A 24502-nucleotide genomic window follows, 5' to 3' on the forward strand; every position below is an offset into this window, starting at 1 on the left:
TTTTCTTTCTCAAGTATCACTTCATGTTTTATAACACTAGTTTATTCAAGTGTGGCTTTGCCTGGCCTACATCCAACATTCTAAGGGAAAAATTTTATGGTTGAAGAAGAAGTATTAGTTCAACTTCATTTTAAAATAAGTCGCACTTTCCTGCCACTGGCATACATCTTCACCCTTCAGTTCCACCAAACAATTCTAGTCTGGCAAGAAGCATTTTGATTATTTTTCTTCATTGGAACTACTCATAAAGAGCTGCTATTGGAATGCTATACTAAGGAATATCTGGGCATAATGTTATACAATGAAATCTATTTATGATACTTTGCATGTAGAGACAGATAAAATGCTAATACTAGCTGATATTGTGACTTATAGCTTAGTGTTTCTGTATGTGACTATATCATTCACTGAAGAGGATACTTACTGCAAGTTGATGCTGTCTGCTGATCCAGCTACCCAGAATGGACATGCTTTTAAACTGATATCTAATTATGACACTTGTTGTTCCAACACACATGTCAAGTAGAATCTTCATTTTATACAGTTCTCCACTACTTGCAAGTAGGCAGTCACATGTAGCTTTTATAATGTCAGTCTCATTCTTTGCTCCAGAACATGCTGTAAAAGAGCAAGTGATATGGAAATTACACAATGTCACCTGGGCTACTAACCTTGTCATTTCATTAAAAATCCATTAGATTCATAATTTTGTTTTTGAAATCTCCAATGACAGTTTATGATAGTCTTTTTGTTAAAATGGGGGGATTTGCTTGAGCTATGTGGGAGAATTTGAACTAGTAAGTTGGGGGGGGGGGTGGGGTGGGGGGGGAGGTGTGCAGTAGGGGGAACCCAGAGAGATGTTGAGAAAAGGGATCAGTCTGAGACTGGTGAAATTGGGAAAAGGAGCATGTCAAGCAGTCAAGGCAGACAGGAACAAAGTCAAGAATAAGGTAGGACTGATAAATTAAACTGCATTTATTTCAATGCAAGAAGCCTGACAGATGGGGCAGATGAATTCAGGGCATGGTTGGGAACATGGGACTGGGATATCATAGCTATTACAGAGACATGGCTAGGGATGGACAGGGCTTGCAGTTTAATGTTCCAGGGTATAGATCCTATAGGAAGGATAGAAAGGGGGGCAAGAGGAGAGGGGGTGGCATTTTTGATTAGGAATGAAATTACGGCAGTACTTAGGAATGATATTCCAGGAACTGCATCCAGTGAAGTTATTTGAATCAAATGTTGAAATAAGAAAAGAATGATCCCTTATTCGGATTGTACTATAGAAACCCCCCCATTCCCAGTAGTCAGCGGGAGATTGAGAATCAAATTTGTAAGGAGACATCAGTTATCTATAAGAATATTAGGGTGGTAATGGTAGTGGATTATAACTTTCTAAACATTGATTGGGATAGACATAGTTATTAAGGACTTGGGTGGAGAGAAATTTGTTAAATGTGTATAATAAAATTTTCTTTTTTATTATGTGGATTTACCTGCTAGAGAAGGAGCAAAACTTGACCTTCTCTTGGGAAGTAAGACAGGGAAAATGACTGAGGTGTCAATGTGGGAGCAGTTTGGGGCCAGTGAGCATAATCCCAATTTTATTTTTCATAGCTCTGCAATTTGTTTTCTATTCAGGTAATTACCCAGTTGTCCTGTGAAGGCCTTGATTGAATGTGCAGTTACCACATTCTGAGGCGATGCATCCAAATCCTAAACAATTATTTATTAATATTGCTTCCCTCACATTGGCAAAAGGAGCAATGACAATCACTTCCACAAGTTAAGGCAGAGCTGAAACATTAGGAAAAAGATCTAACAGTGTGTTCACCCCTGCAATATTTCAAAAAATGTAAGTAACATGACAAAAACACAAAGACCCTTGATGATGACAGTAAAAATTAAGTCTTATCTGAGGAAAGTTACCCCATAGAGGGAAATGTCAATTTGTGTCAGCTGAATTTTCTGCAAAAGTAATAACTTTCTTCTTCCCATGGGCCACTGATAGGCTGAGACTCCAGTCTGCTGCCAGTCTGTTTGCGGTCCCCTTGAGGATCATCTCTTTCCCAGACTCAAACTGCCAGCTGGATCAGTGTAACAAGTGGCCAAAGTTTCATAGAAGTTTATAATAAAGAAGAAGGCCATTCCACCTATCGTGTCTATATTAGTACCTGAAAGAACTACCCAGCTATCCCATTCTCCAGCTCTGTCGCTCTGTAAATTCATAATGTTCAAATATATATCTAACTGTCTTTTATAGCTATTTGTAAATTCATATAGAAACCCTCCTCTGTCTCACAGGTTGAAAATTCCAAACCCTAACAACCCTGAGTAAAGAAGGTTCTGCTCATCTCATTCCTAGCTCTTTTGCCAACAGTCATGAAACAGTGATACCTAGTTACTGACATTTTGGTAAAAACAGAATATGCTTCTTTACCCTGTCAGAATTGTTCATAATTTTGAATACCTCAACAAGGTCACCTCTTAATCTTCTCCAAGGACAATAAGACTAATTTCTCTCATCTTGTATTTAAAATCCCTCATTCCTGGTATTCTAGTAAATCTCCTTTGTACTCTCTCCAGGGCTTTAATATCCTTCCTTAAATGAGGTGCCCAGAGCTGAACACTTTGCTGCACATGTTGTCTGACCAGTGATTTGTAGACAGGTCACATAAATTCCTTACTTTTAGACTCTCATATATTGTAGCAGATTTAGGCCATTTGGCCCTTCAAGTCTGCATTCTTAACCCATTCTGCCTTCTCCCCTTAACCCTTGAACCCCTTACAACCAAAGGATGTACTTATATCTGTCTTAAATACACAATAACTTGGCCTCCACAGCCATCTACGGCAGTAAGTCCCAGATTAATCACCGCCTGATTGAAGATATTCCTCCTCGTCTCAGTTCTAAAGGGATGTCTCTTCACTCTGAAGCTGTGCCCTCAGGTCCTACTCTCTCCTACTAGTGGAAACACCTTCTCCACCTCCGTTGTGTCCAGGCCTTTCAGTATTTTCTACATTGCAACAAGATTCCCCATCATCCTTCTAGAATTGCCACCTCTCCTCATATGACAAGCTCTTTATCCCTAGGATCATTTTTGTAAATCTCCCCTCCATCACCAAACGATATGGGCCCAAAACTGATCATAATGTTCCAAATGCACTCTGACCAGAGCCTGAAAAAACCTCAGCAGTACACCTCTACTTTTGTATCTTGTCTTTTTAAAATTAATCCTGACATTGCACTGCCTTCCTAACTGCCAAGTGAACCAAGAGAATCCTGAACTGGGATTCCTAAGTCTTTTTGTACATCAGATTTCCAAAGCCCTTATCCATGTAGAAAATAGTCTATGCCTCTAGTCCTCCCAACAGAGTGTATCACATCACACTTTCCCACATTGTATTCCATCTGCCACTTAGTGACTAATTTGGACACAATCAAAATTTTTCATCACATATATTCAAATGAGTAATTTTAATCACCTTTTCTTTCTGAAGTAAGATGTTTGGATTTTAACAAAGTATTGTGTGCAATTATTCTGAAAATCTATGAATGATGTGTGTAAGAAATAAATTTGTTACTGTTTAATGGTTTCTGCGTTTAAATATTTGTTTCTATTTCCTTTTATTCAGATGGGAACACGCCACATACTGGAAACAATGCTGGTTGCAGGACATCAAATTAACACTCTCTTTATGTGTGGTGGACTGAGCAAGAATCTTCTGTTTGTACAAATACATGCAGACATTTCCGGTAGGTCATGAGCAAAAGGAGGAAGATGATAAAATGTGCTGACACAGTAAATTGGGTTGTTAAAGTTTTCTCAACGTATTTACTAATAAAGTGAATTATTTAATGAGCTAACAAATAAACTACACTGCTACATTACAGATGCTACACTGAGTAATACAACAAATTGCTCAATCTCATGTCAGGATTCTTGAACTAAGCCCCTGTTGTTACCTGTCTTTTTCTCACTGGGTCTTTGGAGCCTTACCCTGATTGCCAGGTTTTCCAGCTACCTTTCCCTTCTGCTATAACCTTTACACATCTTATTGGTCTCAGTGCAACAATTATTTCTCTAATAAGAAGCAAAATGCTATGGATACTTGAAATGTGAAATAAACAAAAAAATGTAGCAGGTCTGACAGCATCTTTCATGAAGTGAACTTACAGGATCCCTGCTCCCATTCTCATTTCCTGCAATCTACACCAGTGTGTGTCAAGGGTTCAGATGGTGAGTCTGCACCATATGCTCACATCCGTTGCAGAGCAAGGCATCCCATATCCCCCTAATCTTTGTTGTGCTGGCTGATTTCTGCAGGATTTGTGTTTTACAACTTCTCAGAAGAGTCATGTATAATAGTCTGGATTTGGGAACCTATTGACAGGTCAGTTTAAAAGATCATGCCTGTGCTAACCAGCCTGCTGCAGTGCTCACCTGCCTTCATGGTCACCTTCAAACTACTCCTGAAGGTGCTGAGGCCAACTCCACTCTGCTCCCACTTCCCAGAAAGATAACATGGCTGGCCAGGACCAATTCAAAGGAAATGGGTCTGCCGAGTTTGGAAGTTTCCCTGCTCAAATCTCCTCCACGAAAATCTAGCCTAACATTTCAGGGTGTGATCTTTCATCAGAATTGGAGAATGTTGAAAATATACATTTCATGTAAATGAAATTAGAAAGAACAAAAAAGAGCAAACATTATCGGGTGAAAAATGAGAGATTTTAAATATCTGCAGAGTTGGTGGAACAGAGCTAAAAGGAATGATATGAGGACAATGGGACCAATGGAAATGTGAATACAGAATAACAAGCACTGCTGTCTGAAGGCAAAGTGACTAAAAGAGGAAACATGCACAGAAAGTGAAACAAGGTGGAGCAGCAGAGATTACAGCTTCAAATTGTTGAAGCTTAGTGTTAGACAAATCTTAGACAAGGCTGTAAAGTGCTCAATTGAAAGATGAAATGCTGTTCTCTAATGTCTCTCACTATTGTCTTTGTGTGTTCAGCACTTATCATTTCTGTCATTTAGTCTTCTCTGGACTTGTAACTAGTTATAAAATCAATCCTTTTTTTTCTCTTCACTCCATTTTTGCTGGCTCTGGTCTGTGTACCTTGTTCATTTGGAATTTCTCTTGGCTTTGTCCAGAAGTCAATGATCTTAAATATTAACATTATCTTTCTTTCTTGATAGATGCTGTCTGACTTGCTAGTCTTGAGAATTTTCCAGTTTATTCTTGAGCTACAAAATTGGACTCCATAGTAGACTCTAAGTAGAAAAATGGTATGCAACACTTTTCCAGTGTAACTCTCATGCAGTATTATGCTGGGAAAGGTGTTAGTATGGGTGTTAGTAAGAACTTGAAACATGAGGTGTATTCAGATTGTGACCTTCCATCTAATTTGACACTTGTTTCTGGAACCATGAAGGCCTAATTTATGTATGTGCTAAGCTTTCTCAGCAGAACATGTGTTCGGTTGCATGAGGGACCACTCACATCATTAATTGAAAGGTCAGATATACAACTTGCAGGTGAAGTGTTTTTGACTTGTGCATGTGCTGTGACTTACTCTTAGAGGTCTTTTAGTGAGTTATTTCATCTGTTCAGGAAGAGCAGTGGATTTGATCACCTGCACATACCAATCAGCAAGCAGCATGAGGGCTATAGAAGCAGTGACTCTTGTTCTGCAACATGGTGAACAGAAGCTTCAGTGGGAAAAGGTAAGAGAAGGAAGAAATGGCCTCATACTTTTATCACTGGACTATTAATCCGAAGTCCCAGATAATGTTCTGGGGAACTGGGTTTGAATCCTGCCATACTGGATAGTGGTAAAATCTGGAATTAAAAGCCTAATGGAGACCAGGAAAAACGTTGCTGATTGTTGGGACAAAAACCATCTGGTTCACTGATGTTCTTCAGGGAAGGAAATGCTGTCCTTACCTTGTCTGGCCTACGTGTGCTTCAGAACCACAGTGATGTGATTGACTCTCAACTGCCCGATGGACAATAAATGCTAAGCTAGCTTGTGATGCCTACATCTTATGAATGAATTATATTTAAAAAAAGAGGCTCTTCACAGATGACCATATTACTCTCAATTGTCAGAGATGATATCTCATCCCTCCATCTTAAAGGATTTTTGGGCTCATTAATTTACCAGCAGTGCACCATTCTCAGTAGTGCAGGGACCATCGACTGAGCACAGTTGGTTCTACATCAACTAGAAGAAGTACAGAAACTGCAAGGTCTAGGATTTCTTCTGTCTCTAGTTGATAGGTGGCTATGCACAAGCCATGATTTCAATGAATGCCTGCTTTGGAAAGAACCACAATGTCAACATCTTTAGTCTTTGGGATTCCAAGAGGAACTTGAGATCAGCTGCTCAGAATCAAACGACATCTATTCTATATCTGCTTGGTGAACACCTATCACCCCTACAAGCCAACAACCATTCATTGGATGTATAATGCAGGTATTGCATTAATTAGAAACCTCAGAACAGGCCATTGCCATTTTAAATTACACTTCCTTGCCTTAGGTCACTTGCCGAAATACTTCTCAAATTCAGTGTGGACTGCTGTGTCCTCCACAACCTCACCATTAGCTATTCCCACCAGACATCTAGAGGTCAACTTGGAAAGAGGAGTGGATGACATGGAGGATACAGCATGTACTCCTTCCATCTGGATGAGCTACCTAATAAAGTCTCTATGACTTTATTTCTCTAAGGATAGCCTTGTTTCCCCATTCTGGACTTACTCCCTCTACAAATCTTACCATTCAAACATGATGCACCTTCACAGAGACACTTATCCAAGATCCTGTAATATAACATCTCAATAGCTTTTCTCTGACACTCTTATCCAAAAAAATCCATTTGTACAAATTACTTATATGTACTTGTAATCATGCCCCTATCAAGTTAGTATACTCCCTGTCAAATGAGACTATTGACTCTTTCTGTGAGGTCCCATTGCTGTAAGGTATTTTGTATCTCATCTTAAATAGGTGCTTTTGTCCCAAAACTGGTCTCTGTGCCCAACAATGTAAAGCTATCTCTCCTGTTCTATACCTCAAAGCCCACGTTGATCCTCCCTATCTTCTTATAGTGTGACACTAGCAGTAATCTAGCACTTTTTTATCTTCAAACTTGTGTCCTATAAATCCTGAAATATTCCCCATAGGAGCTCAAGTACGACCTTATATGTCATTGGCACTGACTCATTCAACTTTTGACACACTCCATTATCCCAGCAGGATATCCTGTATCTTCTCTATGATATCCTTCACTCTAGCACCATGGAACAACAGAATTGTTATGGCACAAAAGGAGGCCGTTCAGCCCATTGTGCCTGAACTGTCTCTTCAAATGAGTATCAACACCTAGTGCCAATATCCTGCTTTATCCCAATATCTTTGCATGCTATTTGTATCCAGATAATCATTCAGCATTCTCTTGACTGCTTCAGTTGAACTTGTCGCCACATTTCCAGGCAGCGCTGTGTATTCCATGCCCTAACTACTCTCTATATGAAAAAGCTTGTTTCTCACATCACCCTTTTTTCTTTTGCATATCCCTTTAATTTTGTGTCCTCTTATTCATGTTCTTCTTATGAGTGGGAACAGCTTCTCCCTATCTACTTGATCTAGCCTACTCATGAATCAGAAAACCTTGATCAAATCTCTCTCAACCTTTTCTCAAAGGAGAACAGTCCCAACTTCTTCAATCTATCTTTATATCAAAAGTTTATCTTTACTGAAGCCACTCTTGTAAATCACTTCTGCACACTCTCCAATGCTTTCACATCTTTTCAATAATGTGGTACCCACAATGATACACGAACTCTGGTTGAGGTCTATCAAGTATCTTATACAAATTCAACATCACCTGTTTGCGTATGATACTCTATGACCCAAAATCAGAAAGCCAAGGACACTATATGCTTTATTAACTGCTCACTCCACCTGTCCTGCCACCTTCAATGATTCATTCACATATACCTCCAGGTCCCTCTGTTTCTGCACCCTTTTTTAGAAATGTCCCTCCTCCTATTTTACATTGCCTTTCAATGTTCTTCATACCAAAGTGCACCAGATTTCTCTGCATTGAACCTCATCTGCCACCAATCTGCTCACTCCATCAACTTGTCAATGTTATTTGAAGTTCCATTCTGTCCTCCTCACAGTTTACAATTCTTCCAAGTTTCATGCCATCTGCAAATTTTGAAATTGTCCTTTGCACATCAAGGTCCAGATCATTAGTTATATGGGAAAAGCAAGGTCCCAATATTGACTTCTGGGGAATTCCATTAAACCTTCCTACAGCCCAAAAAGATGTTTCCTATTGCTCAGCCAATTTTGTATCCATGTTGTTACTGTCCCTTTTATGTCATGACCTATAACTTTACTCACAAATCTGTTGTGTGCCACTGTTTCAGACACCTTCTGGAAATTTGTGTATATCACATCAACAGCGCACCAGGGAGGCAACACATCATGCGGTTCTCCTGGTGACAGTAACAGAAGTAACTATCCCGCCTAGTTTTGGAATTTACAATAATGACTACGTTTCTAATATTTGCTGTATAATCCCTTGCCAGCCGGTGTAATGGTTTGGACTGTGCTCCTTCAAGATGCCACCACTTTCTTGTGCTGAGTACTGTTTTGTGTGTGGTACATTCTAGAAGAATCCTGCAACTTCTGCCTCTTCCTGCCCTTTGACTAATCCACTATCCTGAACACTTACTGCAAGAGGAGTGGAACAAAGTATCTAGAAAACTCTCATCCTACCTAGTGACTCAGAAATCCTGAGCTTGACCTCAATTATCTGGAGAAACTTCCTAAGCACATTGTTCCCCCGAGACACAGGAAGTATCCTCAAGTTTCCAAATGCTCATCAATAATTTATAAAATCTCTGTTTCTTCTTATAGAATCAAGTTACCACCTATAAATGAGCAATTACAAATGACTCAACAAGGCTCATCAAACAGCACCTTAAAACTCTCAACCTTTACCACCTGGAAGGGCAGGGGGCACTAGATGCGTGGAAACACGACCACCTGAAAGCCACCTACCATCCTGACTTACAACTATATTACCCTCCTAAGAGCAATGCAGGGGTCCCTATGCCCCAATGACTGTAACAGTTCAGGAAGGCAACACACCACCACCTTCTCAAGGCCAGTTAGGAATGGATATTGCATACTGGCACAGCCTGTGATACCCAGGTCCCATGAATAAATGTGCAAAATGTGAAGAAGATGGAAATCAACTTTACCAAATGATACTATTAATTACGTATAGCAAATGTCTTTCATTAGAAACTGTTCACTGCAACTAACAGGCTTGCTTTCTGCTTGTTCTTTAATGTTTTGAAGTTTGAACTTTAGCAAAGGTCCATAGTTCCATTGTAATCCAGGCTAGAGTTTAGATCAAAAGGAAAAAAAAGGTTTATTAATAACAATTTGGGATTAGGTTACAGCCAGAGGCTTGCACTAATCCTGATAACTCTCCAGTTATGCAAACAAAACATTGGACAAAGGTCCAGATTTCAAGACATGGAAATCCCCACAAAGCAAAGCTGGAATCACTGAGAGCAAAGGTCAGTAGCCTAAAACTCTCCTGATTGATCCTGTTTAAAAAGTTTACAGAAGAGAAAAGCTAGAGTTTCAGTTTTCCTATGCATCAGCAGATTTCCCTTTGATGTGGGCAGTTTCACATTTTAATGATACGATTGTGCTACACAAAATATTCTGAAGATAATTGCAATTTATCTGTACTAATATTTTGTAGTAACAAAGGAAAAACTAGTGGTTATCTTTGAAACTGTAAATTGAATGTTTTCCTGAATGTTGCTTATTTATTTAAACTGGACCATTTGCCTTGAAGGAGTTTGAACTTTTATTTGTATTACCATTCTCTATGCTGTTTGAGGAGCTTTGTTGAATAATTTGTAATTGCTCATTTATAGGTGGTAATTTGATTCTAAAAGAAGAAATAGAGATTTTATAAATTATTGATGAGCATTTGAGAGTTACTTTCAAAATTTTCAGAGCTACTGGTTGCAGTTCACGGCATCCTCTGTTAAAAGAGCAGACAATAAAAGTACAAATGAAAATATGTAAAATTTATCTAAAGATGAATGCAGTGTTAAAAAATTATTTATGAGGTGCAGAAAAATGGAAGTGTTGCAAACTGTTAGAGATTAAATAAATAACAGGAACCATTACATTCCCACGGGCAATCGTTTGAAAACTGTAGTTTACTCCAATTTGGACTACATTGCATATGTTCTTAATCAAGATTGCCTTTATATTTAAGGTAATGCTTTTGTTTTAAGATCATTGTTGAGGATTGGTTAACATTAGACTAATATTTTGACTGATGTAAATGGACAGTGTCAAATGGATTTTCAAGGCACTGTGTTGTCCCATGCAACGTGTGGAGAACCAGTGCCTTACAATGTCTTAACCTATGACCAAAGTGCCCAAGCGGTTTCTTAGAATATGTCATACAAATGAAAATCCAACTTGACTTTACATATTTGAAAAATTGTGGTGAGCTGGTATTACTACGAGCAGCCTTGTTAATCTATACACAACATTTTTTAAAATTGTAGTCTGCACTTTTATGAAACAATTCATAGATCCTAATCACTGATCAGGCTCTTAGAAACTGTGAGCAATTCTTTTGCTAGTTTTCTAATATTACACATAACTATATATGATAGAAAATAGTTTCAAGCTGGGTCTCTGAATGTTAACTAGGGTGTATTTGCCCTCTTGGGTAAGAGCAGGTCATTGAATCCAGTATCCTGCTTAATATTGAACTTGACATCACAAGAACAACTTGGTCATTCTCATGTTGCTGTTTGTTTGATCTGGTACTTGAAAGAAAGAGAGCAAGAGTAGGTACTTCTTCCGGAAGATTCTCCACCTGTTGATGATCTGTAAGGGTCCCTGGTCTTCAGACAGAAATAGTAAAAGGAAAGTACAAGGGTCAACATGACATTAAAAAGATAAGTCGCCTCAAGTGATTAAAACACTATTGTCTTACTGTTTTCCAGCATGCCATACTCTCTAAATGCCTAGTAGTTTGAAGAAAAACGAATGCCATGTAATAAGGCAGAAGTCCTACTAATCATCACAAGTGGTTCACACTCTTCTTGTCCTGATGACATTCATTTATTCCTCCCATTCTGAGCAGAGGTTGAACCCTTTCTACTTTTAGTCCTTTTCTGCATATTGTGACCTAATTTATTCTGCAGAAACAAGAGGCGACAGTGAGCTAAACAGTGTTAGTGCATGACTGTTGTGAAGAGTGTTACAGATGTGTGGAATAAAAAAGTAAATGCTGGAAATATACAGCTGACTTGATAGAATCTATGAAAAGAAACGGAGGGCGACATTTTAAGTTTTTTTGGTTAAGGCAGAGTTGCGTCAGATTTTCAGGAGGCATTTCTGCCATGAGGCCTACTGAGTTTTCTTGTAGTATCTTACCAAATTCACCTCATTAATTACCTATCCTGCCCCCAAGACATCCCTCATCCAATTCTGGCCCCATCTTACTGCACGCTTTTCCCAGAATGACCTACCGCTCAGTAAATGTGCACCAAAAGACCAGTGTCCCTTACAGCCACAGCATCTTTCAAAGGTGCTGTGCACCTGGATGACCGTTGGCATTCTGAAACTGACCTACTTGCTCAGAGAGGTTTCCAGAAGATATTGGAGAAGGGCAAGATGACACTGCAATCCTCCAACAGGGACCTGGAAGTGCTGGTCAAAGGAGCAGACCAAAGGAGAGGTTTCCTCTTTCTATGAAACTGGCAGAGGAGGCCACCACACTATACCCTGGCAGCCTGCTCTAGGGTTGCCATCCAGGTCATTGCCATCTCTGCGGTTTGTAGGAATGGCCAATACTGCCAAGTTGAGTGCTGCATTCCTCTCTCTGCCACCTCACACACACTCTGTCTCTGTTACTGCACCCACCTTCCACCAAGGCTCATTCTCTGCCACTCTCACCATTGACTGCTATATCTTGTCTCACTCACTCTCACACATCCCCAAACTTCCCAATTCCACCCACCTTTATCTCACTCAATCCCTCCTTTTTTGCATTGAGAGCCATAAGAGGGCAGACAGACCTCAACTGGGGGGAGGAGTGCCAGATATTTTACCCCATACACTGAGAGAATCTTGTATTTCCTCTGAGACAGGGACTGAACCTGCATGGAAGCCAAGATATTCATAACCTGCTAAGTAAGTTTCACTGCTCATTTCATGGGAAATCATCATCCTCTTGATTCTTACCAGTCCGAACTCTCCCAGAATATACATCTATAACCTATAAAGATTGAGAATAGCAAAACCTCTAAGGAAGCATTGTCTCCTGCACCCCCAGCCAGCTCAGATTTTGACGCCTTGTTGGCGATGTTAGGTTTTGAAAGTGTGTCGGAACAATCTGGTGAATATGTCAAAGCAATAGTTCTGCATCTGGCCGAGGTAGAAATATCCCAAGCCACTGGTACTAGGAGGACTACCAGAGACATTGCAAGACAGAACCAGGGGTATCAGAAATCAAGGATTTTGTCAAATGCATCAGGAGGAGCAAGAGCTGCAGACAGATATATGGGACACAATGGCCCTCATTGCCCAGAAATATCTGCAGTAGTGAATCATGCAACCATCTGGCTGCTTCCATGGACAGATTCATAGCTGCCATGGCGGTGTAGGTCTAGCACTATCTAGGTCTGCTGGAGACAGGCACACCCCTGCTGTTTCCATGTCCAAATGTATTGGCCTGAATGTGCTGATCAGCCATGTCTCCTGTAGGCAGGTGCATTACAAATATGGTTGTAATGTTGACCAGGAATTAGGGACTGAAATATTCCACAGAGGCTGGTGTCTCATCACTAAGTGATCCTTTGTTGTTGTAAATAAATTAACATGACTGTCAGATGTTCTGTTCACTCTGAGTGCTGACTTTGAGGGAGTTGGATCAGTATCAAGGACTCGCCACAAATAAATAAAGGATCACTTAGTGGGACAGTAAAGAAAACCAAAAATCAAAAAAGTCTACCTGAAGCAAGGTGAAGAGAAAAAGGAAATTTTCCTCCATCGTAGAAAACCAACAGCAGTAACACACACACTGGTCCATACAGCACAGAAACAATCCCCTCCCTAACACAAAATGGAGAGTCCTTCACCACTGACAGTCGTATTTTTTTTCTTTTTTTACACCCGAGTGGCCAGTGACACACTCCTGTTTATTTTTTTCTTTTTTTTCTTTTTAATAAATTTAACCCCCACACTACCGTCTAACTATGGTAGTCCTTATTATTTTTTTTTCGCCAGCACCCATGGTGTGTGTGTGTGCAGGTGTGAGACACAGTGAAAGACACAAGGTGCGCGAATCTTTATTCAATTTCCACCACACAGTCGTATTTTATTTTTTTTTTTCCTTTTTTTTCTTAAATTTAACCCCCACACTACCGCCTAACTGCGGTAGTGCTTATTTTTCCCCCAGCACCCATGGTGTGTGTGTGCAGGTGTGAGACACAGTGAAAGACACAAGGTGCGCGAATCTTTATTCAATTTCCACCACACAGTCGTATTTTTTTTTTCTTTCTTCCTTCAAACCACAGGGCACCATCCTTGTTTATTTATTTTTTTTTTTATCTTTTTTCTTTTTCCCCCACACTACCGCCTAACTGCGGTAGTGCTTATTTTTTCCCCAGCTCCCATGGTGTGTGTGTGCAGGTGTGAGACACAGTGAAAAGACACAAAGTGCACAAATCTTTATTCAATTTCCACCACACAGTCGTATTTTTTTTTTTTTTCTACTCAAGTGGCCAGTCACAACTCCAGGGTGTCAGTGGACAACCGCATGCTCCTTCTCCAAGGACACCCGGGCTCCCACCAAGTTTATCTTTTTTTTTCTTTCTTTTTTTCTTCTCAAACAGTAATCTCCTGTTTATTTATATATTTTTTCTTTTATTTATTTATTTTTTTAAATTTAACCCCCACACTACCGCCTAACTGCGGTAGTGCTTATTTTCTTCCCCCAGCACCCATGTTGTGTGTGAATCTCCTATTTATTTTTTTCTTTTGAAACACTCAAGTGGCCAGTCACAACTCCAGGGTGTCGGTGGACACCGCGTGCTCCTTCTCCAAGGACACCCGGGCCGAATCTCCTATTTATTTATTTATTTTTTTATCTTTTTTCTTTTTCCCCCACACTACCGCCTAACTGCGGTAGTGCTTATTTTTTCCCCAGCTCCCATGGTGTGTGTGTGCAGGTGTGAGACACAGTGAAAAGACACAAAGTGCACAAATCTTTATTCAATTTCCACCACACAGTCGTTTTGTTTTTTTTTTATTATAGAGGTTGGTATCTAGTCACCAAGTCACCCTTTATTTACTTGTGCTCAGTACAATGGCTATAGCTAGCAAGTCAGCTCAGAGTCAGTCACCTCCAATTTCCTGGTTATGTATTTTTTTTTTCTCTGTAATACCTACCAAATATTAAAACTGAAATAACTCCACAGAGGCTGGTATACCGTCAGCAAATCACATTATATGTCTCCATGCTTGATATACAGCACTGACCCACGCTGGCTCAGAGCCGGCTCCTATAGTGAACAGAGCCCTTGATGCTCATGTTTATTTTTTTTTTAATCTTTTTTTTCTCTCAGAAGGGAAGGAAACACTCGAGTGGCCAGTCACAACTCCAGGGTGTCAGTAGACACCGCATGCTCCTTCTCCAAAGACACCCGGGCTAATTTCCTGGTTATATTTTTTTATTTTTTTTTCTCCAAGGACACCCGGGCCAATCCCCTGTTTTTTTTTTCTTTTTTTTTTCTTTTTTTTTAAACCGCGTGCTCCTTCTCCAAGGACACCCAGGCTCTAATCTCCTGTTTATTTTTTTATTTTTTTTTTTTATTTTTTTTTTTCTTTTTTTAATTAGTGCTTATTTTTATTCCCCAGCACCCATAGTGTGTGTGTGTGCAGGTGTGAGACACAGTGAAAAGACACAAAGTGCACAAATCTTTATTCAATTTCCACCACACAGTCGTTTTTTTTTTTTTTTTATCTTTTTTTCTTCTTTTTTTTTTCTCCTTAACCCCCACACTACCGCCTAAGTGCGGTAGTGCTTATTTTTTCCCCAGCACCCACGGTGTGTGTGCGCAGGTGTGAGACACAGTGAAAAGACACAAAGTGCACAAATCTTTATTCAATTTCCACCACACAGTCGTTTTTTTTTTTTTTTTTTCTTTTTTTTTTCACCCGAGTGGCCAGTGACAAGCACTGCCCTTCAAATCAAGGGGCAGTGTGAACAAAACAGTGAAGGGGAGGGTAGGGACTAAATCAAAATAGAGTTGGAGGGAGAAATGATGCACTCCACTCCCTGCGGCGCCCACCTCTCCCTGAACGACTCCAGGGTATCGGTGGACACCGCGTGCTCCTTCTCCAAGGACACCCAGGCTCTAATCTCCTGTTTATTTTTTTATTTTTTTTTTTAATTTTTTTTTTTCTTTTTTTAATTAGTGCTTATTTTTATTCCCCAGCACCCATAGTGTGTGTGTGTGCAGGTGTGAGACACAGTGAAAAGACACAAAGTGCACAAATCTTTATTCAATTTCCACCACACAGTCGTATTTTTATCTGTCAGCCAGAGCTTGCTGATTGGACCAGGTTAACAGCCTCAATCAGGGAATTCATATTCTGTAAGGTCCACCTGACTGACCTGATTAGAATCACTACAACCCCTCCCATCCCTACCCCGCTACCTGAGTCTAAGGACATAGGTTAGCTCTTTTTTTTGTAGTTCCTTCTGGCGCATTTTAGCACCGAGTCAATTCCTTCAACTCTGCCTCTGATAAGGACAATATGTAACGATGTCACGGAAAAAAATCATCCTCCTCTTCAGGCAGCAACGGCCTCAAGGTGGCGACGTCCATCTCAAATTCCAAGGTATTGTTATGAAGTTGAAGGCATTTACTATACTTTTAAGAGTTAGTGTATGCTGTTCTGCACCGAGAGTTTACAAGAGCAGTCTCAGAGTGTACTGGAAAATTAAAAATACGTAACATTTGGCTGTGAAATATGTACCTGAGTTGGTTACTGTTTTGACAACAATTCAGATTTAACCAATCAGTTATGCAACAGGATACTAAAACCCAATCAAGTTTGAATTTATTGTTTTACCAACATCAAACTAATGAGACTGTCTGAAGTTGGAGAAATTTAAAAAAGCAGGCATTTTGAAAATCTGACAGAGCAACTGCCATCAAGAGAGAGAACCCAAGACATTGAAACACTCTCTGTCAAAGGTATCTTTTCATATGAAACATATTCGCAATAAAAAGAAAGAAGATGACCCCGGGGAGATCTTCAGCTGGCAGAAGAAAGACACCGAAGACAACAGCCACTGTATGGTTTTGAAATTAAGTTGATGTAATTTTAGTAAGTGTTTTATTGGAACAGTATATTGTTATAGAGTTGAAGGCAGGTAGTATGCAATTAAGATAAAGGGGGGCTTAGAGTTGTGAATAGTTGGTGCTTAATTTTCACTTTGAGAGTTAAAGAATAAATTGATTTTTTTAAGTAGTGCAATTTGGGAGTTCTCTGTCACTCATATTTTAACAGATTATGAAGCGAGGTGAGATATTCTGGGTGTATTAATTAACAGAGGCGTTCACCACCATGTCGTAACATTATCATCAATATTTGATGAGGAGGGAGAACCCATGGGTTCTGGAAGATTTGGAAAAGTAGTCTAGCAGCTGGGCATGTTTTACTCCGCACCATTTGTGGGTTTGCAACTTTCATATCAATTGTGTGCTTGTTCAGGACTGTTGTACCTACCTGAACTGTATACGTCACTGGACCTGACCTCACGTTGACCGTACAGGGCCATTCCCATGATTCCTACATCGAACCTAGTCCACTGAAGTAAATTGTCTGTCTTATTTAGAGGAGTCTTGTGTCCAGCATTGGCATCCCTGATGTTGTTTCAATCTGCTCCCCAGTTCCAGAAAGATCATATTTAACCTGGTACAGACTCCTCTCTCCATTAGCCACTCTGCTAGAGATATCTCTGTAGTTTCATGAGGAGTTGTCCTATAATCAAATAGTAGCTGGGACAGTTTGGTAACGAGTGAAGATGTAGGCTGTTTCTATAAGCCTGCCTTCAAAGTTTGGATTGCCCTGCCAAACTATTAGATGATGGATGGTAGGGTGCTGTCCATCTAAGATGAGTATCATTCAACTATAGTAAATAATCACATTCACTGCTGGTAAATGATGGCCTGTTATCCATGACCAACACTTCCGGGAGTCTGAGTATTGCAAAAGATGCACACAATTTTTCTATTGTTGTCCCTGTGTTTGACTCATGAACTTTGTGCACATCCAGCCACTTTATGTGGGCATCCACAATGACTAAAAACATTGAGGCTATGAAGGGACCTGCACAGTCAATGTGTAACCATGTTCAGGAATTACCTGGCCATTCCCCTGAATGTGGGAGAATTACTGGCAATAATATCTGTCCTTACTGGCACTTTGGGCATTGTCCACCAATGCAACTATGTTGGCACCCAATCTGGCCACCAGACATAACTTCTTGCCAACATCTTCATTTTGGAAACCCCTGGATGATCTTAGTGTAGTTCAGCCAGTACCTGGCAGGAACCTTTGCTCAGGATAATCACTCTTGCTCCCCATAATAATATGCTGTCCTCTACAGTGATCGGATCTGTCCAGGTTCAAAAAGGTTTCAGTTCTGGTTGTGACTGCCCTTTGGTCTCCCCCATCACCACAACTGCTTCAGTTTTGCCAGGCCCGGGTCTTTCTGTTTTCAAAGTCTGATATTGTCAGCTGTGACTGGAAGTGTGTCCAGAAAATTTAAAATCATTACAGACTCTTCCAATAGCAGTACCACTGATGGTATATCTGCCAGAGGGAGCTGGTTCATTGCATCCGCATCTGTACTTGGCAATCCGGAAGGTGTTCCAACTTTGAATTATATGCACTTAGTATTAGAGCCCACTGCTGAATTTGTCCTAAAACTATGGGTGGCACTGCCTTGTCCTCTTTAAGTACAGCTAACAGAGGTTTCATCATAGAATCATAGAATCTCTATAGTGTGGAAGCAGGTCATTAGGTCCAACAAGTCCACACCGACTCATTCCCTACCGTATTACTCTACATTTAACCCTGACTAATTTAGTGTGGCCAATTTACCTAACCTGCACATCTTTGGATTGTGCTCCATTATTATTACAAATTTACAACTGCAAAGATATTGGTGGACTTTCCTGACTCCTAAATATGAGTTCTAAACTTTCCTCCTCTATCTGGGCATATTTATGCTCTGCATTAGCCAATGCATATGCTATTGGCATTCCTCTCCATTGGGCCATCTGTGAGCTAACACTACCCTGTTCCTGTATGAGGAGACATCACATGTCAAAACCAGATTTCGCTTGGGATCATAGTGTGCCAGCATCTAAGAGGATGATGGCTGCTTTTTCACTTGCCTGAAAGTCATACCTTGGCTATGTGACCATTTCTAAGGCTGACCTTTTTTAAAGAGTTGATGCAAAGATGCCAGGATGTAGGCCAGGTTCTGTATGAACTTTCCATAATAATTCATCAGCCCAAGGAGAGGCCTAAGCTCCAGTACAGACATGGGAGCCAGAGAACCTTTGATCGCCCAATGGTTGTCCGCTGGTCTTGTCGACTATGTAACCCACGTAGGTCGCTTGGGGTATCTGGTACACACATGTTTTCCTTCTAAGGCTTATGCCACATGCGAGAAATATCTAAGGGCTACGTCAAAGTTCTCTAAGTGCTCCTTATTTGACTTCTGTGTTATTACCATACCATCTAGACTGATGGTGATCTGGGTTAGACCTTGTAAAATATTTTCCGTCATCCTCTGAAAAATTTCAAAGGCTGATGGTGCCTCAGATGGCAGTCTTGTATATTGGTATAAATCCTTAAGTGTATTAGTTACAGCATACTTCTGGGAATCTTCATCTAACCACAAGTACACATGGCTCAGTTTTGCCAGGACCGGCTCTTTTTGTGTCCAAAGTCTAATATTGTCAGCTGTGACTGGAAGTGTGTCCAGAAAATTTAAAACCATGACAGACTCTTCCAGTGGCAGTACCACTGAAGGTGTATCTGCCAGAGGGAGGTGGGTCATTGCATTTGCATTTGCTACTTGGCATTCCGGAAGGACAGCTCCCCTGTCAGCTTTGTCTAAAAATCCTCTATGTAGGGGAGTGGGTATTTATCCATCTGTGAGAAGCCGTATACTGTTTCTTTAAAATCCCCATAAACGCAAACTGACCCATTGGGCCTCACAATCAGTATGACAATGCTGCCCATTCCGTAAACTGGAGTAGTTTGATGATTCCTTTGCTCTCCAGCTCTGACTTCTGCCTTTGCTTTTGCCAGTAAGGCATATGGAACTGGGCGTACCTTGCAGAGTTGTGGAATTGTTTCCTGGTCAACATACAAGGTGGTCTCGGCTCCTTTGATAGTCCCTCGATCTTCCTGAAAAATTTCAGGTATTTAATTAGGACTTCACTCAGGCAGTCACTTTTTAATTGAAAAATGTTGAGCCAACCTAGATGAACCTTTCTCAACCAATTTTGCCCCATCAGGTGTAAGCCTGAGTATTTTATACAATCAATGGTAACTGAACCAGCTGCTTCTCATAAGAACTGAAATTGTACCCTTAATCTGTAAAGATTCCCTGTTATAGGTTCCCAGTCTAGCCGAGGTCTTGCATAAATTTAAGGGTTGGAGTCCAGAGTGAATTTTGTTGATGATTGGTTCTGTAATCATTGAAACAGCCACACTGATATCGACTTCCATTAGAACCAGTTGATCATTTAACCAGATGTTTATTTTGATTGGTTCTAATTTGGATGTTGCTAAGCAATTTAACCATTCCAACCCAGATGTATGTGAACTTTCCAGGGCATGCACTCTCCTGGATACTGGTCTATGAATACTCTTAGTCAACTTAGGTCTTGTGGACCCTTTTGTTGTCTTGAATCCACGTACTGGCAGCAACCATAATGGCTTGCCAGTTCAGATCCTGAAGAAAATTTTAACTGTTTAGCTAAGGCTTGGCTTTGTTTTGGGGTTTGGTGTGGGTTGACCTGGAGTCCCTCTGTTCAGGACATGAGTGAATCAGATAGGTTTTTCCCTTGACATCATTTCACAGAAATCATTCAATTCTTAACTCCAGATTATTAATGCAAATTCTATCATGTGCCATGATGGGATTTGAACCAAGGCCTCCAGAACATTACCTGGATCTCTGGATTAATAATCAAGCAATAATACCACTGGGCTATTTCATACCCACTTAGTTAAGGGCTAAATAAAATAAAACAAAACTGGCCAGATTGCTTAAGTGGTTTTGATTGTACATTATTCCGCAAGGTATAGATGATATTTTCTTTGTTGATTTTTTTAAGAAATCGATCAGGGTTACCTTTACAGTTCACTCAAATAAAAGCAGTAATGTTTAAAATTAGTTTTAATGCTTACAACTTAGTTTTCTATGCTCAGCTTCCAAGAGCTGCTTATGGGAGGTTAAGCAGAGAGCTTCCAAATCTTCATGCTGTAGTAGCAACAGTCATATTCCTCTTCACCAAAAATATAATCTAAAACTCAATTCAACCTCTGACCACTCCTTGATAGACAGGAGTCTGTCCTCCTCCACAAGGCCCCAGTTACTATTCAACATTTGCTTTCTGCTTGATCATAGGGAATTTTCCAAACTTGCTGTAACTAATTCCCAGGAACTGATCTTATTATTAGGCAACTTCTACTGATGAAGATAATGCTCTTCCCCGGGAACAAAGCATCTGCAGAGCCTTGATCAGGAACCAAGCTACAATTAATTTCTAGGCCTGGTCTCATGAATAAACTAAAGCTTGTTGGGTTTGTTTTCCTTTTAACACAAGCTGTTCAGAACAGTCCAAACTGTTTTCTCATACATCCTAGTTCACAGCTCCAAACCAAAACTGATAAAAGAATAAAATAAAAATAATGAAGAATTAGCAAAGGTTCTAACAGTTGTGAGCCATCGACTGCAGATATGCTTGACTGCTTCACAATGACAAGATATTCATTTCCTACAAAAGATGCCACTCAATTGCAGGGGTGAAGTGACTGCTACAGCTGAATAAATGATAGTATATGGACATTAGTAAATGATAGTATATGGACACCAGATTTGATTAGCAGCAGTGCTACCTTTGCAACAGTGAAATGCAGAATGTGATTGTGAGGCTTGAATCGTAATTGATGTAGATTACTGGTGTGTGAGTGAAGGCACAATGGTGTTTGGAATAGTATTTGAAGCTCAGGGTGTCGTTGGTAGGATTTGAAATGTAATTATGTATTGATTACTTGTATCAGGTCAGTAAACCTTTTGTCGTGTTGCAACCATGTTGACAATGCTTGACTCTTGGTATTGATCACTGTGGTCTCCTACCACCACAGCTATCTGTGCAGTTATCTGGAAAGCCACCTGACTCTTTGAGATAGAATACATGTTTCTGAGCCAATTCCTGTCCACCAGTGACGCCATTTAACTGTTATAAAAGTATGAGTAATTTTAAGGAAATTAACTTTGGGACAAAAATGAAGCACGGCTGTGATACAGAAGTTCAAAATTATGGAGATATTTGTAAAGTTTTGAAATATGGAAAAACCTTCACTGAAAAATAAGTTGGTATCTAGAGGGCAAACGTTTATGATGATACCTTGGGGTATATGGCATGTTGGTATCAGATTTTTGATACTTTGATGCAGTGACTACTGTAGACTGGGTGCTAGCTGTAGATGGCAATGAAAAAATTCTGCTTTCAATCAGAAGCACCATTCACAGAACTTAAGAAAACTGTTGGATTTACAGATTACAATAATGTGTGTTTACTGATTTAAATGTGGATCATGTTATAAGCTTATACAGCAAATATATTATAAATATAATAAACAGCAGCTGCGTATTGCATAAGGACAGAATTTCTTTTTATCAGGATTAGTATCATGCTACCATATAATCTATATAATTGCTAGTTAGAACTTCATGCAGAATGCACTTTTTTTATCTAGGGTATTGGCAGATAGAATGGAAACTGTGTAGCATGCCTAAAATGCACTCTCAGCCCTACAGAGAGGCTTAGGCTTGTCTGTGCATGTGTTTTTTATCAGATTGTTTGTGAAAGAATCTCTCACAAGACTACTGCCTATCATGTATCATATGCTGCAGATTCATTTTCAGATTTATGTAGTTTGGACACTAAAGTGTTGAAGTATTCTAGCTTGTCACCTACAAAATTGTACAATCATGGATGAAAAGAGAATTTGTGGTGTGAAGTTTAGAATTAAGATGCATCCTTTATTCGTTTTTTTAGACATGCAATCAACAGTATTAAAGATACAGAAATATGTTTGGAGTCCCAGTGCGACAAGCAATGTTCCTGTGTCTCAAGAGAATCTCCTGTATATTTATCAGATCTTTTTATCCCATTATCAAAACTGGTTACATTATTGCTGATCTGGCAAATATGAAAGTCTTTGTTCTATTGACAAAGTTTCAGCATTTTCCCCAACAGTTTAACTAGTTTTTGGTGCTATTTTGGCTTTAAAAGTACTTGACATGAGAGGTTGTGACTTCCAGTACCTCCAATATAATTTCAAATATTTCAATTTTGGGAAAGAAACACTTGCAAGCCGGAAGTTAAGTGGTATAGCCACTTTCTGTATTGTGTTATGGTACAAACTGAATTAATAACCACAATTCAGTTTGTGACAAGAGAAAGTGCAGAACAGAGAGCAGATATTTTATGGAATTGAAGAAAATGAGTGAAAAAGTGACCCTTTGATACTTTTGTGTACTTTGCAATATTTGTTTGTGGAGCCGAGTTGCTTTTGTATATATATAAGGAAAAGATAAATATTTTGTGAAAAGGAGCTTGAAACAAAAGCTTCTTATTATTCAAAACAAAGAAAACAATGCCAGACAGTTTGAGAGGGCTGAACAGAGTCCTATAACAAGAAATTTTAATACATTGATGCTAATCTCAGTGCCAAAAATTATATTTATGTAACAGCAAAAACATGGAAATGCATCCAAAGGTATCTCATAGAAGTGTAATCACATAAAGATAGATGCTGAACCTAAGATGAAGAGACAAGAAAACTGCAGATACTGGTATCCAAAATAGACAGGCAGGAGGCTGGAAGGACACAGCAAGCCAGGCAGTACCAGGAGGTGGAGAAGTCGATAATTACTTACATAAAAAGAGGTTTGTTAAATGGGACTTTAAAGAGGACAAGTGAAAAAGAAGGATGGAGGGCTCAGCCAAGAACACAGGAATAAAGTGGACTGTCAGAGTTCAAAAAGGTGACTGTCTACCACTTTCTCAAGGACAATTAGGGATGGCAATATATACTGGTTTTGCCAACAGTGTTCACATCTAACGAAGTTGCATTGATTTTGATGAAGTTTAGCTATTGTATGAAAGTATTCTGGAGTGTATTTGGAGGTTCTGTAGCAATCTTTTGGATCTAAAAAAGAGTGTTGCTGTATCCTCACAGGAGGGCAAGGGTATAGGTGATCTGTCCAAAAGACTGCTGCAGGTTTGGAGGTGGCAATGCCAGTGGCCCCTGAGACTGCAATACAACTGTGCAAGGTGGAACAGAGACGATGGAGATACCTACATGGAGACTGTGGGTACCTACAGTTCATAGACTGCAATGGTTCAAAATGGCAGCTCACCACGACCTTGGCAAGAGCATTTAAGTATGGACACTAAATGCTAACATTAGTGATAAATAAATGATGATCTCTTCACAGTTTTGTTGGGGTTTAAGATTTTGAGGTTTAAGAAGATGGTTGAACGTTGAAAAAAGTTGCTGGGGTTATATTTGCACTCAAGGATGATATGGAGTGGTGGGGAGTTTTGGGCAGTAGATGGAGGAGTTCGATTGTGCTTGATGTCAAGCTAGATGAGCGGTGATGGGGAACAGTAGTTGTGAGCCAGATACAGTGGCATATACTACTCGTTATTTATTTTTATGTATATGTCTTGATCTACCTGTGCCCCTACTAGTGTCTTTCTATTAATGATATTTTTAATCATTACTTTGTTATTTGTATACTTTATTACTCCAATGTAGCCACATACCTAACATCCCAAATTAGGTTGCCTGAGTCCTATCCTGATCATCCGTCATCCCAAGAGTTGCTGACACAAATGTATTAAACTTAAACTTCTTGTCAACTTCCTCAAGTCCAATCATGGTCTTGTCTCTCACCACTTTATCTGTTCAAATATGTTATGTCTTATCATTTGTCTGTACTCATCAATTCTCCAGCCATTGCACTGCCTAAGAATGTAATGAAGGGAGGTACAATCAATGCATTCAAAACAACTGTTATTTAAAATGG

At 39.7% G+C, this 24502-nt stretch overlaps 1 protein-coding gene across 7 annotated transcripts in view; it reads left to right on the plus strand.

The window, feature by feature from the left end:
- fggy (FGGY carbohydrate kinase domain containing) overlaps nucleotides 1-24502 on the plus strand; it is a 364543-nt gene that overhangs the window by 289715 nt on the left and 50326 nt on the right. For 3 of the 7 annotated variants that reach the window (XM_072574222.1, XM_072574226.1, XM_072574225.1), the window contains exon 15: nucleotides 3640-3760. In XM_072574222.1, coding sequence (XP_072430323.1) covers nucleotides 3640-3760 — 121 coding nt within the window. Of the gene's footprint in view, nucleotides 1-3639; nucleotides 3761-5619; nucleotides 5733-8450; nucleotides 8902-8943; nucleotides 9945-24502 lie in introns of those variants that run through there. The other 4 variants (XR_011961146.1, XM_072574221.1, XM_072574223.1 and 1 more) reach the window with 3 other exon arrangements.

Source organism: Chiloscyllium punctatum, chromosome 7 (genome assembly GCF_047496795.1).
Source record: "Chiloscyllium punctatum isolate Juve2018m chromosome 7, sChiPun1.3, whole genome shotgun sequence".
Lineage (NCBI taxonomy): Eukaryota > Metazoa > Chordata > Chondrichthyes > Orectolobiformes > Hemiscylliidae > Chiloscyllium > Chiloscyllium punctatum.